This window comes from Cylas formicarius, unplaced genomic scaffold (assembly GCF_029955315.1).
Source record: "Cylas formicarius isolate icCylForm1 unplaced genomic scaffold, icCylForm1.1 PGA_scaffold_6__28_contigs__length_40554024, whole genome shotgun sequence".
Taxonomy (NCBI): domain Eukaryota; kingdom Metazoa; phylum Arthropoda; class Insecta; order Coleoptera; family Brentidae; genus Cylas; species Cylas formicarius.
Window position 1 is genome coordinate 247,464 of NW_026844347.1, and position 20,931 is coordinate 268,394.

The following is a 20,931-nucleotide window of genomic DNA, read 5'->3' on the forward strand; positions in this document are numbered from 1 at the left end:
ATTGAAATTATTTGAAGAGCAGCTAAATCGTAATGCTCACATTAGTCACATAAAGAGAAAAAGTGTTCTCTTAGTCGGTGTGTCATACAGATGAACTATTTTCTAAGTGAAATTTCAAAATATAAAATTTATAATGCTTGTTTCTTGTCGGTTATAAGATATATTATTGCAGACTGAGGTAGTTTAACAAACTTTAATAAAAAATAAAATCCTTAAAACTCAATTTCGTTTAAATTTGAAAATGCACACTGAAACGCTATATGATCCGATTGAAATTATGTTAAAATTTGAACAATTTAAACTTATCTACAAAATAATACAGAACAAAACTAAAAGCAACATCAAAATAACTCATATCAATGAAATACACTCACACAACTTAAGAAATCACACTGACATACAGTTACGGAATGCCAGAACAAATAAAGAACTGCTAAATTCAATGCGTGCGGCCTCAAATACATACAATATAGTGTCCAACATTGTGAAAAATGAGACTTATTACAATATTTTTGTTATAAAGTTAAAAAATATTTATGCAATTAAATAATACATTTAATTAAACTCTTGCAAGATTCGAGTCTATTATATTAGATTATTATTAGCTAATTCAATTAAAATGCTTTAGGAACCAATGCTTAATGCATTGTTTAGAAAATTTACCATATTCACATCTAAATAGTATAATAGTGTATTACAATATAATTATAAGATGTATATGTAGTGTTTGACTGGATAAAGGACTATAAAATAAAATCACTATAGCTCGTTTAAAGCTAGAGCGCTATTGCGTTAGCATTGCTTCCCGAATTCAGACTAAACGAGTATTATAGATGTGTATGTATATAAAAGTTAGTATTTGTTTTTTATTGCCTAAAAATTAATTAAAATATGTGGCTACAAAACTATAACAACGAAATGATAGGTAATTAAATTTTGATACATTTTCAAAACTAATCTGAAGCAGATTCTTCAAAAATATTGTTTAGATTCCACTTATTCGCTGATATGTACGCTTTTTCCATCTCTTTTTATTTACATTTAATATCTCTTCGTAAAGTACTTGACTTCCAACAGGTTAAAAATTTATTTTTCCTCGCTCCTTCCCTGTTACTTGTGCACATACACACTCCATTGGATTGCAATGATAAGGAAGCTCTCTTGTTTTCGCCATTTTATCGAGAACGTATTTTTTTAATTAGTGTTTATCGGGGTATTTTTTTTAAAGGGAACTCGACATCGTTTGAAAGTAACTACTATTAAATTTCCACTAGGTATTAGATCTACCATTTGTTCAAGCAGTGGTAATCCGACCAGCCTTGCCAATCCGTGGATTTAAGGATTTAATGCCTCGGACCATCTTTGCAAGTGAGCTTATTTTTGGATCTTAATATTTCCATCTTGCCAACAGTTGGTTGTATAATTTTTAATCTACCTTTCATCTTAATAATGTATGTGTTAATAATAACCGATCTTCTGCTTTTTTTTGCATTTATAACCTATCCGTTTTAATAGTTTTCGTAGAGTATTTCTGCTGATTGATGGAAAACCACAGTCTCGTTTTTTTTCTTAAAAAGTATCTTACGTGGTAATCCTGTGTCTAAAGAAGTTCAGATAGAGAAGTTCAAATTCTGGAGATACCGTGGGTGGTTTGACAATGCCAGATGTATTTTCATTCAGAAGGCGGTAAACTATTGATTTTTCAACACGATCTTTGCAATACGTGCCAATTACAACTAACGCTATGAGGTGCGTTTCCACTTTATTACCGCGTAGTAACAATTAAGAATCTTTTTTTTAATGAACCAGTTCTAGGATGTTCACGTGGTTGTTTTAGATTTTCCACAACTAAAGATTATTTGTCAGCTCTCCAAAATAAGCAAATACAAAATATTTCGTAAGACTTGTATGGGATGTAAATTTTTACCTGTACTTGTATTATCAAGTATTACAGAAGAATGAATACTAAAAATTATCGCACTTTTTGCATGCTTAATAATAATTACATAAAGAGTATTCCGTTATTATTTTATTATTCTCCATTAGAATTAGAAATATGTAATTAGCTTGTACGTCAGCAGCTTTCCATCAAGTTTGCCTTTAAAATATAGACTTTAAACTATTTTATAAAACCATAAACATGGCGTGAGAAGTGATAGTTATTGCTAAACTCTATGAAAGCTTTGCTTTTTACTAACCCCGCACCACACAATAGCAAAATATTATTAGATACGTCGGCAAAATCTGAGAAACAATTTCCTAACGTGGACACTCCCGCAACTCCAATCATGGAAAATATATTCAGTGTTTCCTGCGACACATAGTATTTCGACATAATAATACGCAATAACGATTCAAAAAATAGCTCTACTGTTTTTAGTGAATTATTGTTTGTCAAAGACAGCCTTATGGAATATTGAATAATTCAAAAATCGATTATCAATTTCTCTCGCTGACCCACTTTTCTTTCACCCACGTATTTTTAGCCGATTCATTACGTGATTGTTTTGTGTCCTTTTATTTTCGTCCAACACATTTCTACGTGCTGACGCAACCGCAACTCTCACCAATAACTCAATTATCGGCAGACGATCAAGATTCCCGAAAGAAAATACACCCAAAGGACAGAGAAACATGCCCAAAGAACCAATCGAAATAATTGTTTGTTCAATATGTTATTTACTTTACCACTTGCACTGCACTGCAATTGGTGGTCTCAATTAAAATCTTAAAAAAAAAAAATTTAAAGCGGGCGATAAAGTTTTAATTTTATTTTGTGAATCAACTCTAAAAAGTACAACGTCTGTAAAGCAGACTTCTGCGCCACTCACAGCCTGTGTAACTATAAATTGAATTAAAATTTGTCAGATTTTTTTACTCTATACCCACAACACATTCTATTTATTAATTAAATAATAAGACCAGAAAACTCATGGAAACTGTAGTTATAAAACTAATTACATTACAAACATTTTATATTCGTAGAGTACACACAAAAGTCCTCAACAAATACGGTGTATACCGTTGAAACAAATAATATGACAGGATGTAGCACTTTTAATGGCAGTATTTTATCAAAATATCAAAACATTCAAGGAAAAACGAGTTAATTGTGTCGACATCGCTGTTAAGAGTTCTGCGCTAGAAAGTTTCTAGCTAGAATCTAGAAAACTTCTAGTACAAATGAGTTATTTTTATTCCTTGGCTGATTAGCATGATGCTTATATCTAATAAAAACTAACGAAATGCGCCGGATGACAAAGTCAACGCATGCGTCTGTGCATCTTCAGATACGACCGAGACAAAAGGTTGCTCTTCAGTTTACTATATGCGGGCCTTAATTAATCGAAAACCATATAAATCAGGCTCTCTCCCGGTTTTTGCTAACTTAAATTCTGAAAGTAAATCATCCCTGATTTAGGATTCTGAAGCGAGGAAAATAATATCAACCAAAACAAATCTATTTTACAAGAGTAAGGCGCAACGAATTTGTAGTAAATTCGTTTCCACGCAGTTTCCAAGATTTGAATTCGCCGCGGCCTGGCAACTGATTAAACGGAAATCAGAGGGAATTTGATTTTATGTCGGAATATCGTGGAAATGGTTCACCTTTGAATTTTCAATAAGCTTGACCACTAAATCCGTTGGCAACCTAATTGAACCTCTTTTTGATAACGGTGAATTATATCCAATCTCGAAACATAACACTTGGAGGCAAATAAAACGTATTGACATTTAATTATCCCTATTGTATTATTGGTCAAATATCCAGGTTTAGTTAAAATTCAATTCAAAGTTCTAAGGAATCGTTTGCAAACACCGAAATTGTTGGTCTCTAAATTTTTTTAATAATTATCCTCTATAACGAAAGTCGCTAGTAAAAATGTAAATGCATAAACAAAAATTATTTGACAATAAATAAATACAAATAAAATCCAAGATACAAGATCTTGTGACAAAATTGTCCTTTAATTCTCGATTAAATGTAGAAAGAAAATGGTTTACAATATTATTTAAGATACATATTACACTAGGTGTTTTTTTTTTCGATGTATAGAACTTTAAGTTGGCATTATTGTTCAAGATGACGACCGATTTAACAGCTGTCAAGTGATTTATTCTCAGTTTGGTTTGGCAATTCATCATGAGTAGACTCACGCCTGAACAACGCTTGCAAATATTGCAATTTTATTTCGAAAATAATGGTTCTGCGCGGAATACGTATCGCGCACTACGTCCATTTTATCGTCGACAAAATCGTCCATCAGAGCAGTTAATCCGATTAACCACGGAACGTTTTCGCACCACGTTTACTCTTATTGATAACTCGCATCCCCAGAGACGCTGTAAGGTGCGTACAGAAGAAGCTATTGCCGCTGTAGAGCGTAGCATTGAGGAAGACCCAAATGAGTCCATCCGCCATGGGCACAGGAATTGGATCTGTGTCCATCCACTTTATGGAACATTTTGGGGAAGGATCTTGGTTTACGAGTTTACAAAATCCAACTCGTGCAAGAATTGAAGCCAAACGATCATCAAGTAAGGCGTAGATTCGTCGAATGGGCCCAAAACGAGATTGCGGTTGTTCCCGATTTTCATAAGCGAATTTTGTTTAGCGATGAAGCCCACTCCTGGATGAATGACTACGTCAACAAACAAAACTGCCGTATTTGGAGCGAAGCTAATCTTCAAGTGTAAGTCGAAACACCGTTACATCCAGAAAAACTGACTGTTTGGTGCGCTTTATGGGCTGGTGGAATCATTGGTCCGTACTTCTTCAAAAATGATGTTGGCCAGAACGTTACAGTCAATGGTGATCGGTATAGAGCTATGATTACTAACTCTTTCATTCCTGGCTAAACTACTTTCTGTGGGGCTATGTAAAGTCATTGGTCTATGCGGATAAGACACAAACGCTTGACCATTTGGAAGACAACATTCACTGTGTTATTGCTGATATACGGCCACAAATGTTGGAAAAAGTCAGTCAGTCAGGACGTTCAGATAAAATGTAATGCCGCAAGATTATCTTTCGGATAAATAAAATTCATGTTAATCGAATAATCCATCGTTGTTTTATTGCAACTTAAAGTTCTGCACATCGAAAAAAAACACCCCTTACTTCTTGAAAACTGTATATTTCCGTACGTATTTCTCTATGACCTTTACAAATCTTAATTTAGGACGCATTACATTTTAAGATTATGTTTGCATTTTAGATAACTGTCTGATTAAAAATTAAAGTAATATTTAATAATACATTTAGTGTGTTCATAATAAGAAAATAAAAAATAACAATGTTAGTGCATTACCGAATCAATCAGTCTTGTAGGAAATAAATTCCTGAAATACTGTATTTCAAAAAATACGCTTTTCTAAGAATAAATTCATATTATTCGTATTCGTGTACGTTTGGAATCCTCTATATTGTGGTTGTAAAAATTAAGGGCTTGTAAGGTTTCCTTTTATTTTTTATTATATCGTTTGGGATCCCCAGGACTTTTTTTATTGGGATTCTAGTTTATGGTCAAGACCGGTCGAGGTCTAATAATTTCGAAGGAACAAACTCGAAATTTTAGTGTTCAAAAGGCCACTCCATGTGAAGCGCTCTGGAAAATGGTTAGTTTTAATTTTTATTACTTGAAATCTAAAGAAATTATACATCTTCTAGCTCAACATATGACATTTCGGCCATTAAAAATGTTTGTGCACCTTAGGAATTAATGTTTATACAGAACAAAGTATTAATTTTGTCTAAAAAATCCGCTTTTTAAATGTGCTCCAATAGTCTAATTGATTTTTCCTCGTAAGAGAGTATGATGTAAAATCCATTATTTAAAAAGTAAGCCAATTGTTCATAAATTTTCTCATTTGCTTTATACCCCCTAGATAAATTAACAATTTCCTAAATTTTACAATTCAATTCAATTCAATTCCAAAGAAAATATAAAAGGTTTTTGGCAAAAAAAAAATTAAAATAACGTTTTTCCTAAAATTTTGTACGTATTTATTTTCAACAAATGCTTAAAACATAATTTTTCGATCTCACGCAATTCATACCGTCTTCACGTCAATACTTGTCCACAACCATATTCTAAATCAGTCCGCAGCGAAAATTTTTATGAATGCCACAAGAAATTTGTGTTTCATCACCCCAAAATTCATAAAACGGGAAATATCTATCTGCATTCTTCTGCATATACGCTCAACGATTGAGGCACATTGACCGATATAAAATAACAGTTTACACATACAGGTGCGATTATTAGACTAGATTTTTTTGCAAATAACTCTGAGAAAAGCACCGCAAGTTTGTTTTATCCCATTTTTAACAATAGTCTGTTTAGTACCTATTCCATAAGATTACAAAAATATATTATAAAAAATTTTTAAATGACCCTTTAATCACGAGTTTATTTAATCACACGTGGAACGCAGCGACCGAGTGTTTAATAAACGAATGTCTGATGAAGATTATCAACGTATTGCGACTGACGTGACCATTAATTGGAACTGACAAAAGTCAAAATACTAACAGAGTACCCAAAATATCCGACCGCCTGAAGTGTCTAAATGTAACGCTTTGCACGTGCTTTTGCTCAGGTTTTATAAAACAAAAATAACGGGAAAAGCCTTATGTGCATTTAAACGCTCTAGTTTCAGTGCTATTTCAAGTTTTGTGTCAACATTTCCGAAGCATCTTTTTAGGTACAAATTATTGGTTTAAATATATTTTTGTAAATAATGGTTTAATCGTGTATATCTGTATTTCGAATATCGAAATATCAATGTGCTATATTTTATGTTGATGACTATTAATTTTAGAAATTCTAATATCTATATCATTAAATTTTAAGTAAAAGATGCTAGATCGACTTTGAAAAAATGCACACTTTCGTAAAATATTATTGATATGTAATATAGAAATAATTAGAACGCGACAGCGGAGACGAAAATGTAATAACATTTCAGGCTATCCCATTCAAAATATTAACAACCATGATACTTAAGAAGCGGCAATAATGGATTTATATATCGTCGTCGTTTATGCAAATTTTTAAAACCATATGCACTAGAAATAAATTCTTTATTAATTTTTTTGATATTCAGTGGGGCAATATACTAAAACTGCAAAATTCCAAATATTTTTTAGAACAATCTTGCTTCTAAACTTAATATTGCTCTTAAATAACAACATTATTCTATAGGTATTCTGTACACATAGAACATAACATACCAAAAATAACATCACCCAAAATGTAATTTTATCTTCTTCTCTTCGGTCCAACTGGCTTCTGAGTGAGTATAGTGTTTTACCATTTAGCGCCATCTCATGAGATTGGTGATAACTTCACCGCAACATCCTTGCAATATCCCTTAAAGTCTCGTAATTTCCAAATAGGGAGACAAAATTTATTATTCCCTTTGTTAACCTATTGACCCCTTGATATGTACAGTTAATTGACCAGGGACTAGCAACGAATTTTTACACCCCGCCCGTATATCATCATACTGTCTTCCACTGTACTATTTATTAAATATCTTTGCAGCGTCTCGTGTTGTTAACTACTTTAGCGGACAAACCCAGAGCGACGAGCAATGCGTCAAATCAATATAATCGTAATTTGCAGTGGGTTTGATTGAGAACAGTTCTCGACATTGTTAGGCTACCGTTAAATCAACCGCTATAATCCGTCAATTTGCTTCTCGAAGATTACGTGTCACAACTTATCTTATTTAGGCTCAATAAATGTCAAAAGTACGAGTAAAATATAGCCCATTTATTACTTATCATGGCCTATAATGGAATACGATAAAGTTGAAATTCAAGATAAAAAAGTAAAGAACTCATTTTCACATGAAGACAGCAAATTTTTGAACAGTTAGGGGACGCAATAATAATAATAATACTCGTTTCTATTGGATTGTTGCAGTTAAATAGGCTGCAGATATTTCAAGTTACCATAACAGTTTCCAAATTTCAAAATATTAAAGAAAAACTCTTTTATTTTAGTTCTTCGCCATATGTAAATAAAACTTTTGTTGAGCTACAACAAAGACGCAACACTATTAAATAAAAAATTGGCCTATGTGACAAAGGATATCGTTTTCCTCATTTGGAACTACGATGAAAAGGTTTGAACGTTTTTCTGTTGCATATCGCTAATAATTCTGAGCTGAGCGAGAAAAGCGAAAGGTATTCAGTGTCTCTGAGCAGCAAAACGCCAAAAACTGCATACATAACGTGCCAAATCAAAATGGAGAGGTGTACATTGAGTACCTAAACCTGTATACCTATGAAAATTCGCATTAATCCTAGGAATAATGTACAGCGAGGTGAAACAACAAGGTCATTGTAAAGTATAGTAAAAATTTGTAATGTGCTGTAATGATTATTGTAGCATCGTAAAGATTAAGGGATAAAGCAGCATTTTGTTTTATAGTAGTTATAATATTGCCGAATAATGTTGAAAATGATAAACATTTTATTATGAGATTAAAAATTTGCTATTCCATTAAAAAGAAGCAAAAATGTTAGTCACGGCTCTTCTGTTTGAAGTTCTTTTTATAGAAACAAATGTAATTAAATATTCGTCTTGTCAGCTCCATCAATTGATATCTAACCATAAATATATAGTATTTCTGATTATTGCTTTTGGTGGGAAGTGAGTATTCATTTACTCTTACTCTACATCATCGTCCATAAATGCGCCAAAACAGTGCTGATTAGATCTAGATGAAATCGTTCAAACTGAATTTAATTTAGTCCTGCGAATGAATATCCAGCTGGCATAAATATCGATAACAATGGCGTATACCGAGAGAGAGATTTAGATATTAGTGGCACAAACTGTAATTATTGTTAAACTTCCCGAACTCTTAACCCATACTGCCATTAAGCATTAAAGCTTCGAACACAAGCTGTGCAAAACCATTTGCAAAAGGTCCATTATGTATTTATCATATAAATAAATAAATTAGTTTAGTTAGTAATTTACGAAAATGTTTTGTTTTATATGGTATTCATTCAGGTTTTTTATAACCGAAGTATAAGTTGTTCAGTATCATTAATTAAAACAGTTTTCATTTGGATCGTTATTTACACAACTGCGCTCAAGTGATGATAAATAGTATGCATAATAAGGCAAGTAGCGGCAGTTGTGATAATTGTGCTATCATCAAATAGCGATTTCGTTGATACAAATACAAACAACTTGGTTTTTGTACAATATCGAATATTTAAAAACTACTGACCAATTGGTTATTCTTATTTAAATAAAACTGTAAAAGCTATGAATTAAATTTAATAAAATTCAATCATCAGTCAATCAAATTAACAATAATTTTGGTGTTACATGTAAATTTTTTGGATTCTTTTTCGTGATCGATACTTCATAATCAGAGGGTTTATTACAATTTTAAGCAGGTTTATTTGCATAGCAATAATTTTTGCATCAGTTTTTGAAAATGCACTTATTTTAATTCAAAAGTGGATAACCATTGGTACAATGACGGATTATAAGAATAAGAAGAATAATATGTCGATGGATATCTGTGAGACGTTTTTATGGCAAACGGCCCAGAATTGAACCATTACCGTCCAATGCCAAATCCAAACTGAAACGCGTTGTGCATGCCCATATTGAAAGTTGCTTCGAAACATTTTTTGATATTGGCCTCGAAATAGACAAGACCTTCATATCTCTAGTTTAGTGTAGTTGCCCGGAAGATATTCGAGGCCAGGATTTTCAAGCCACTTTCATCCAAATTAGATCTATTTTGGAAACTAGATGTATTGGATCGACAAATGCATACTAAAACTTACATAAAGTTACGAGGGTATTCCACTGCTGATAAAATAAAATAAACATGAGCTTCAACTTAAAACTCCCCGTCGCATCGCGTCGCTTAATATGATTCTTGGAATGTTTCAAACTTTATACCAGAAAGTCGTAACACATTTTATTGCTCTATAGAATACAGGATTTATGAGAGCTAAGATTTCGCTAAGATGAAGTTTAATTATTTCCATCATTCTCGAAGAAACATGAACATTCGTTTTATGTACCTTCATTCAAGTCGTAACCAACAGGTGAATTTCATAAGTTTGATGACGACTGGCTTAAAGGAAGGGCGGCAAACCATATGTATGTGTAACTATTATTATTATTAAGTTATTGAAACTAACACTAATACGATAAAAATTATTTACGTATGAAATCCAAACTCGGAAACAATAAATTAATGGCTTTCAAGGTGTGTTGTAGTTCGCTTAAAGTATTACGTTCCCAGAGAACAGCCAGAATGTCCGGCGTAAACACAATCTCCAAATTAAAATGATACGATAGTTATACATTATTGACACAGTACATTAACAAGCGAAACAAATTTTACCGCAAAAATTCACGATTTCTCTATCTCATAACAAGACTACCGAAGGCTAAAAGGAAGGAAATACATATTACTAATATTAAAGTTTTTACTTTGGGTACCCAAATTTCATTAAAATTAGTAAATACATAGAATGATGTGGGGGTTGAGTTGGGACACAATTACAAGAGCAGTTCCTGACCCAGTTCGATAATGCAAACACAACTAAAAAGTTTGATACAACTAAGAGTTCTTATTTACAGTCGGTAGAAATTATTTTAAATGTGATAATTTACTATAGCGCTCCTGACAGGGTCCTCATATCTAGGAGGATTTTTCTTCTAAGTTGCTGAGAGTCGATGACAAGGTTTTCAGTTTTGCTTAGAAATATTAATTTTCGATTTATTTACTTGCACTTGACAACTACTTATTATTGAAGAAAAGATAGGGTTGCATGTCATTGCGTTTTGGTAAGTAGTGCCAATCAGTGTGGTGAAATCTGAAGTGTAGTTGGAGAACTTTTGAGAAGTTTAAAATTTTAAATAATTATGAAATATAACAAACTCCGCCTTAAGGATCGAAAGTTTCCATTCCAATTCTGCAAAAGGCCAATTTAAATAATTTTCTTTCAAATTCCGGATATAAGTTTTCGTTCGCTCGTTCATCATTAAACTAAATGATTCAAGAAATTATCAAAAAAGTCGTTTTAGTCTTCATAAGCTTTAGTTAAATTATGAAAAAATGACATAATATATATTTAACAATTCTAGACTAAAACATCCATATTAAAAAATACATTCATTTCTCCCATATTATTATTTTAAGATTTAAGTCTTAATTTTTAAGTTTTTAATCACGCAGAAAACTGTTTTTTTCTGAAGTTAACGATTCCAACTATTTATGATTTATGATGACAAAAAGATAATTTTGCTTTATTAAAAAACTGTAACACGAAACTTTTTAAGAAAGGGTATACGCAACAAGAGTTTAGATAGGTTAAGGATATCAGCACTGTGAAAATAAAAACAAATAATTCCTAAAACAGAAATAACCAGAGAAACGGTAACGGGCGACACGAGTTGACCCAGGCAGAGAAATAGAAACGGAAGATAAGAGAATATTTTTTAAAAATTTATTATTTTTTAAACAGGGTTTATTTCTTATAAAAAGGAAAAAATGATGCAGATTAAAATGTAATACATGTCGGCGCCCTTTGGTTGGGTGTTATAATGTTTCTTTTTAACTCATGTTATTTTTCGGTCTAGACTAAACAATTATAATTCTGTCATTCGTAATATTATGAAACAGGGAAGATGGTCTGGCTTTTTATAAGCACTGGTTAGGTCGGATTTTAAGTAGATCCGATAGTTTATTTTTGTTAGGCTATTGTGTAGTTTATCTAGTGGGTGGTTTTTTGGATTCCCTTTAATAATCAATTAAATGATTAGATTATTCATTTGTTTTAAGCACTGTGTTGTGCATTCTTTTCTCTTCATCTCTCTCCATCAGAACCGGCCACTCCGAGGTTCTACTTCAATTTTATTATTTTTATTATATTATTTCTTACGACATACATATTGAGAAACATTTTAAGTTCGCCTTGGTAACATAACCGATTATCCTCCGTGTTCATTGAGTAATTTCTCTGATAATCCCCAGTAGACAAGAAAAAATTCGTTTTAAATAATCTAGTTTAACGGTTTTTATAATTCTGTTTACAAAATGTTATTTTATATTTAGAATTTCGCTATAGAGAAAGATATGAAGTAATGCCTTGGCCATAGTATGCTAACGGAATTAATCATTTGTAATATCAACGTTTTTTAGATTTCACTCTACGTTCAATTGTAATTGCAAATTAGTTCCTTTCATCTACGTTACAAATATCCATTTAAAAACAACATAACATTATTCGTCAAATGATTGGAAAACTAAGCCGATAAAACCAAAAACTATGGGTCATCAAAGTAAGAACCCCGAAAGGCAAGTATAGAAAGACACCGAGAGAACCCCATTTTCGAATTCCTTAACCGCTACTTCGAATCATCGACCAGTTTTTATGATACGAGAAGGTCGTGCGAAAATAACCCTAAAAATAGGTTTCGCAGGTTCGAGTTTCTTTTCTGAAAAGTTCCCCGATCGAACTGTCAAATTTCGTGCGAAGTTTCGATAACATTAATTTTAGCTGTCCGACCAAAAGACAGGATGCGTACGTTATTATCGTTCCACGTTTTATGGGTGAATATGACGTGATTTGAGTCCATTCAAATTCAATTTGATTCCTTTACGACTGCAAATGTTATTGAAATTGACATTTAATTAATTAATACACATACGCAGGTAGGTCTATCATAGTTATTTTAATAAATAATTAGTATATAAATATGATAAAATTTTTGGTTTTTGAGGTTCCTATTTTAGTAATAAGTTTCAAATAAAGACTTCGCTTATTATTTTGCCTTGTTTTAGTTAGTATGATCCTTTAGGGTGCAAATATCTTCCTGTTCCATAGATTGTTTTGTATCTATTTGTATCCATACAGCGTCATGAAAACTCTTCTCGTTGTTAACCGTTAACATTAACGTTAATTGTTAATATATCAACAAATTATAACAAAAATTACGCTTTACTATTACACCCTATAATAGTTTAACGTAAATAACCATAAATAGCACTGTACTACTTATACTGAAATAAATGCGAGTCACTCGAAAAACTTACCCAGACGTTGATTCACTAGAGATTTGACAACCACATATTGGCCACTTTGGGTACTATTTTTATCCATTTCACAGAATAAAGCAATTATTTGGTTGAAAACAATTAAAATGTGAAAGGGATTCTTTCGTTTCTTTGGTCATCATATCTATATATATTTTTTATTGCAGATGCTTTCAAGAAACCATTCTAAGGTATGAGGAGGCAGTCGAAAGGCTGCTCGGTATTCCTCTGAATGTCCCTAATGCGACGCCGCCATGTTAGGGGCAAAATTAGACACCGTGTCCAGTTAATATGTTCTTATTGGCTGCCGCAATACTGCTGCTCACTATAAGCTTAGCAGGTAAGTGATTAATGCCAATTACTCATAACACTATTATCAGATATTCAAAAGAATACATTGAAAATTTATGTTAGATATCAAGCTGTGGTCAAAATTTGATTTTGCAACAGTGGACGCAGTGTTTGATTAACTAGTGACTAAAAAATTTTATTACCGTATTTAATAGTAAACATTTTCAAAACAGTATCAATACAAATGAGTAACAGTGTCAAAATAGTATCAGTTACTCATCAACCAAAAACATTAACTTTGAAACTCGTCTGACTTCTTGTGACAATTTGAGCACTCTTTATTAGTGTATATTTAGGAATTTGGCATTAGAGAGTGGAACCAAAAATTCCAAAAACAAATTACTTCTCTGAAAAGTGCAAATGTCACAACAACAACAAAAAAATTAATCCTCAAAATATCTACAATATCCCAGCATTAAAGCCAACTTAGCAATGGTATCCATTTTCGTTTAGAATTTTATGTAAATTGTTGCCCTGAAAATGAAGGGTTTGTCAATCCTCTTTGGATATAATTTCATTGCTTGAAACCTTCGCACATTATTAAACGACTTTCGTACCGAATGTCGTAACAGACTTCTAAGTTGGTTTCGTATCACTTACTTTATCAAATTCAAGTCCCACTCTTCAATTTATTAGTTAAACGACAGTAGAAATAGAAAAAATAAAGAAAAAGCAGAAATGGAAAGGGTATACAGGATTATGCAATAATACACAGCGAGAAATTTTTCCCTGAGCTTAATTATAACATTTTAATATCAAACATTACCAAAAAATTAATTACAAGAATAAAATTGCGTTCGCAGTAAATAAACTTTTGTTGAGACAAAATGGATTAAAATTTATAAATTTAAATTATAAATTATATTCTTATTGCATCAATAAAGTTTTGCTGAAATTTTCTACAAACCGACATTAACAAAATATATTATATAATTTATACTCTGGAATACAAAAATTGTTGGTTGGAATTATGCGAATGTTAAATCAATGGTGTATTACCATATTTCCTCAAATTAAAATGTATTTTCTGCAAGTAAATCTCTAATTCCAGGAAGCATAATCTTTTTGACGACATTAACCGTTTTTTTTACATTTGGACGGAAACAGGGGTTGACCCGCTGCCGGGCACACATCGCCATTTGTATTGCCGCTATGATATATTCTGATTGTGAATGTGGATAATAGATAAATTATTATCTGGATGGCAAGAGAAACATCTTTTTCCGGTGTTTTAAAGTACGTACAAATTAAATTAAATTAATTAAATAAATTAAATTAATTAAATTAATTAAATTAATTAAATTAATTAAATTAATTAAATTAATTAAATTAATTAAATTAAATTATGTAAACAAGTAAAGGTAGAAACATTGTTTCTATTGAAGAAAATAAATTTAACGTATGGGTTATTTTAGACATCTGCGCAGATAGAAGAATTTGTAAGTGGAAAAAAAAGAAAGTAAGAAAATATGACATAACATTGCAACTCTTTACCATTAGTTTAGTATGTCTGGATATTGTAGATTCTAGACAACCTAGACCAATTTTTATAAAGGATATTTTTTTTAATAGGCAGTAAAAAAGTTGCCCATATTTTGCCGATATTGTAAAATGACTGCCTTGCAATTCATTGGTGACCGATTGAATATTATTGAATTTGATATTTAATAGCTCGATATGAATTAAATTATTTTATCAGAAGAAATGTGCTTTTTTTCATAAACTAATTATTTTTCTCCGTGTAGGCTCTGGTAGAATTTCCATCATTATCGATATTATGCAATAGGAAGAAATTGATGAAAAGTATCATTTTTAAGCCTGCCCAAAAAATAAATAAGTTTCGTTAAATAAAAAACTAATTTCCTTTATTTTTAAGCAATATGAAAGTTTAATGCAGAGAAAGCTTTGCACATGGATAGAGCATTTCTCCTTCATTTTAAATTTCCTCAACCGCCTGACGCTTTTATGACCTTCTAATTATGAATGTACTCCATAAACTACGTTTAAATGTTTACTTCTAAGACGCATTTTATGCTTTTTCAGTGCTTTCGTAAGTTGTCTCCAACCTTAAAAAGTAAAACGAAACAACATAATTACCCAAATAATTTATGACCAATGTAAACAGAACGTAAGTTTTAGCGAGAACTGCTCCAAGTCACAAAAACTCTAACCAGGCTTTCCGAACCTTTTAAGGCGATGTTACTTAAAAGTATCGAAATGTTTATTTATAGGAATTCCATTGCTCAATTCCTAACTGTGAGCCAGTCGTTTCTTATACCGTCTCCCCATGTGGTTCTGGGGCGTCCTCTTTTTCTTTTTTCTGGAGGAACCCAATTCAATATTTTTTTTGGCCATCTATCATCCGGCATTCGACATACGTGGCCTTACCATTTTAAACTTTTGGCTTCGATAGTGTCAACAATGGTGGTGTCTATCTTCATTCTTTCTTTTATCTCATTGTTACTTATTTTGTCTAGCAGTGTTAGTCCACAACAGAGTCTCCAGTAGTCCATTTCCATTTCCAATAATCTTTTACGTAAATAATTAGTCATTTCCCATACTTCGGCTCAATAGGTTGTAATACTCTCTACAATGGTCTTATAAATACTGATTTTAGTTTCTGGTGGAATTTGGGTACTCCACAGTATTTCATTTAACTGCTTTGTTGCACTAGTGCCACTTTTTGTTATATTTACTCCCAAGTACTCGTAGGAATCGACACATTTCATAGTTCCCTGATCTAGGATTAAATATCTGTTTGTGCCTCCTGCGATAAGATATTCTGTTTTTTCTATATTAATTGATAGACCCCAAGACTTGTACGCCTCGATCAGTTTCCTGACCATATAGTTTATATCATCCTCATCCTCAGCAAAAATGACCTGGTCATCGGCAAAGTGCATTGTGAAGAGTTTATCATCACCAACAGAAATTCCCAAGTTTGGGCAGCTGCGTCTCCAATGTCTTAACGTGGTGTTCAGGTATACCTTAAACAATGTAGGAGCGATTGCACAGCCCTGCCGTAGGCCTTTAGATATTGTAAATTCCTCCGATAATTTCGTTTCGTTTTTGACAGCCTGGTTTTGAACTAATTAAAGTTCAAAAAGTGACCAAAGAGATATGAAAAAATTATCAGTTTTGCAGAAACTATTACATTATCCAGATATTATGGCATTATGCTAAAAGTCAAGTTGCCAAGTTTTTCAAAGAAACTGCCACAGGCTATTTACAAAGCTTCTGAATTTCTCCTTTATCGGTTGCTAACGTTTCGCCAATCATCCTGTCGACTTCTTCAGTTTCAGTTAAACTCTGAAGAAGCCAACACGATGATTGGCGAAACGTTAGCAAGTTTGACGCAACAACAACCGATGCAGGAGGAATCCAGAAGTTTTGAAAATAGTAAGCGGCCAAGTTATTTTAAATAATATTCTCTATCAACTCAACAACCGAAATTACCAAATACTTGCTTATTGCTACGAAACTAAAATTCAGAAAGCCATAAGCACACTAGCTTCAAGATTCGAAATGTTCGTTGTTCAATTGTTTTTAATTACTCCAAGTGGTTAAGGAAATAACTGCAATATTTATAATGAAAAATGTGAAAAATTATCTTAAAGGAATATAAATTTATTAAATTGCCCAATTTAAATTGTCATTATTTAAAATACGCAACCATTGTGAATACTGCAATAAATAACATAGGGTCAGTTTGGGGCAAGACGGCCCCCCTGGGACAAGGAGGCCCACCTCAAAAATTAACCGAATTTTATTCTTCGTTTTTTCTTCTAATAATTATATTTTTTTAGAAGCTTCGCCAATATTTGGGTAAATTTAGTTAAAGGTAGTCAAAAATAAAAAAAAAATAATAAAAGACTTGCCATATTCTGCTATATAACATATATATTTTATACACTGTTTTTGCCAATAATCATTGTTCGTTTTTTATCTTATTTGAAACTATTCGTTTTGAAAATAAAATATTGAAACAACAGTTCTTAGATTTACTTTTGAGGATGAGCGACTATTCCAGAATGATAAAACTAACCCTTGTATTTGCATTCCACTATTTAGTGGAATTAAAGAAATTTAGTGAAAAGTATAGAATAGTATAGATTAAAGAAGGAATATTCAAAATGCTGGACGGCAATATGAGTTGGGTTTAATTAATTGCTATGAAAAATAGGAGACAAACTATAGAACCAATTCGAGTTATATTGGAAATGAAGAAAAAACATAAATTGAATTACATTTTAAGTGGTTAGTTTTGGTTAACATGTGTATATGATTGTGGTAACAAAAAAGACGGATAGCTTTGAAAAAAGTTATAAAACTATTTTAGATTTTAATTTTCAATAAATCCCCATTTCCAAGAGCCCCACTGTGTTTTAAATTAATTTATTCTCGACTTATATAAAAACGTAAGAAAGTTTTTGAACAAATTCAATCCAGTATTTATAAATTTAACAAGCATGTTGATAACATCTCCTGTATTCCAATTGTCATTTCGTACTCTCGGAAGGACCCTACGCAATAATCCAAATCGACCTATTACATTAATTGTCTTGATGTTACGAAAATGTGCTTCAAAAGCTTACTGTCGGCTTGAAGGCTCACAATTAAACCTTTAATAAACCGTATCCAAAACCGGGAATACAAGGGGTCCGAACATAAGCGGCAACCACTTCTAAACTTCCAAATTGCGACAATGTTAGTTGCTAATTATATGTGAGCGCCCGCTTGGGCACGTGTTTGTACTGTTCCAATATAGACAGTTAACGTTTCAGGTCAAAAAAGGTCGATCTGATAACGGCTGGAGACTATCGATAGCGGCGGCAATAAATGGGCTAACGAATTACAAACCCTAGAATTGTAAATGTTTCCGTCCATCGTGTTTACGTTGTATCGTCGAATATTCTATTCATTCTAATTTGAAAATTTATTGCCCTAAAATGAACATTTTAATCGACTAATCGATGGAGTTAATAAATAAATAAACCGTAACAAACGCACGAATCGCAGAAACGCAGAAGAAAAATAGACGAATTTGAGGTTTGTTATAAAAAATACCAGAGCACAACGTTGTTCAACTTCCTTGTTTTTAATTCATAGTAGAATTATAAACAATCAAAAAACATCTTATGGGAATGTATGGGAACTGAACTCCCAAGTACGTAGCCTCAACCACATAGTGATTAAAATATAAGACAGTGATTTAACCCAGTGTAAAATCGTTATCATTCTGTATTCAATATTTTTAATCGCATTCCTGGAATTCCGATCTCGAGTGTTCGGATCTAGAGTGCTCTGTTCTGATATACAGTCTCTGTAAAGGATAGTTAAGTAGTAGTAGTAATAGTTTTTTTAAGTATTACGGTAGCCTGTGGAAGTTTCTTTGAAAAATTATCTGTAACCATTTCAAATTGCTTAAATAAAGTTAGTTTATAACAAATGTCAAACTGTAGCAGTGACTATGTTTTGTTTCTTAATGGACTGTAAACCTTCGATGATTCCATTCCAGACATGCGTAAGAAGAAATTGCGGAAAACTTTAAAGGAAATGAATTTTCATTACGAAAATACTAAAAACAAAGTAGACTGAATTATCTGCAACGACGACAGAAATATCTGCTATCTGTACGAAACTCGGGTAAATGAAGGATAGATATACCGTTGGTAAAACATTGCAGGAAAAAATTTAAAAAGCGCAAGGCAAGCTTTCATGGAAGGATGATCGACTGTCCACACAAGGCAACAGATTAACAATGACTCGCATTGATAGGAAGAATGGATTTATTGGTGGTGACTTACTAGCGTTTCAATCAAAACGAACTAGAGACTATCATTAAGACTTCGAGGCAATGCTAGATTTTATACCTCCCGGACCTACTATAGTTATGGATAATACGAATCACTCCAGAACTTCCGAAAAGATTATCACGTCTTGGAAAAAAATGGCATCATGAATTGATTTACTTTAAATAAGATACAATTTCCGAAAGATGTGCTGAAAAAAATCACCATATGGGTTTGTCAGTTTATAGCAAGGTATAACACCAAAGTCTTAAAAACGGAAATACAGAATTTATTGGAAACCATCGTTGCAATTTGGGATATAGCATTTAAGTTGCCCACCCAGTTTAATAATGCCCGTCATTTGAAACTTACATTTTATTACTCTTTCGCATTAACAAACATATTCTAGCTGTGTAATTGCGCCATCGACTCCCTATTCTAGCTTTTAAAGCAAAACACATAATTTAATTGAACGTTAGTATGCATTTGATATAAATTAGTCGTTTTACAATACCAATGAGTAGCGAATATTGTCAGCTTAATTGCCCTTTTTGGTTATATGGGTAAAATTTGACATGAATGATTATATTGTCATCTCATAAATTAAAATAATATAAACATTTCGTTCACTGCGGCAGGGGCAAGTGACTGTGAAGAAGAAGCAAGTTGAATTTTTTTTCCAGTAACTTTGCTTTACAGTCATTGTTTGTTTCTCAACATTAATACGATTTTCGACCGACATATGATAGGAAAATGGTCTAGCTAGATTGCGGTTCATATTTGTATCCTGGAAACAAACTATGTTAAATCAGATTAAAAAAATGTTATGTTTCTTATGTTATGTTATAGTTGTATTTATCTGGATAAAAGCGGAAACAACGAAAAATTAAACATTAAAAACTTCGAATCCAAAGAATATATTTACCCGAAATAAATTTTTGTCCGTATCGACCGAAAAATATGTAGGCAACGAATGCATATTTCCATAACATGAAAATGCATTTTGGCAAGCGGCCTTTCCGACCATCTTAACCTTATTCCGCTTTATAATGCATAATATTCAATGCGCTCCCATGCAAATCCTTGCTATTTATAGTGACACTGCAAGCATGTCTCGTATTTAACATTTTTATATTCGAGAATATCGACGGCGAAGGTTTTTCCTATGTTGTCTTCGGACTTTTTTTTTCGATGTATAGAATTTTAAGTTGGCATTACGGCTTAAAATGGCGACCAATTTAACAGCTGTCAAGTGATTTATTCTCAGTTTGGTTTGGTAATTCATAATGAATAGACTCACACCTGAACAACGTTTGCAAATAGTGCAATGTTATTTCGAAAATAATGGTTCTGTGCGGAATACGTATCGCGCACTAAGTCCATTTTATCGTCGACAAAATCGTCCACGTTTTCGCACCACGTTTACTCTTATTGATAACTCGCATCCCCAGAGACGCCGTACGGTGCGCACAGAAGAAGCTATTGCTGCTGTAGAGCGTAGCGTTGAGGAAGACCCGAATGAATCCATCCGCCATCGAGCACAGGAATTGGATTGGTGTCCATCCACTTTATGGAAGATTTTGTGGAAGGATCTTGGTTTACTTGCTTACAAAATCCAACTCGTGCAAGAACTGAAGCCAAACGATCATTAAGTAATGCGTAGATTCGTCGAATGGGCCCAAAACGAGATTGCCGT

At 32.5% G+C, this 20,931-nt stretch overlaps 1 protein-coding gene across 7 annotated transcripts in view; it reads left to right on the plus strand.

The window, feature by feature from the left end:
- Positions 1-20,931, plus strand: part of LOC132704069 (fibronectin type III domain-containing protein 4) — a 123,355-nt gene that overhangs the window by 27,969 nt on the left and 74,455 nt on the right. For all 7 annotated transcript variants that reach the window (XR_009619221.1, XR_009619220.1, XM_060673750.1 and 4 more), the window contains one exon: positions 13,260-13,432. Coding sequence is in view for 5 of the 7 variants with exons in the window: in XM_060673750.1 (XP_060529733.1) it covers positions 13,384-13,432 (49 nt within the window). In the remaining 2 variants the exon portion in view is untranslated. The remainder of the gene's footprint in view (positions 1-13,259; positions 13,433-20,931) is intronic.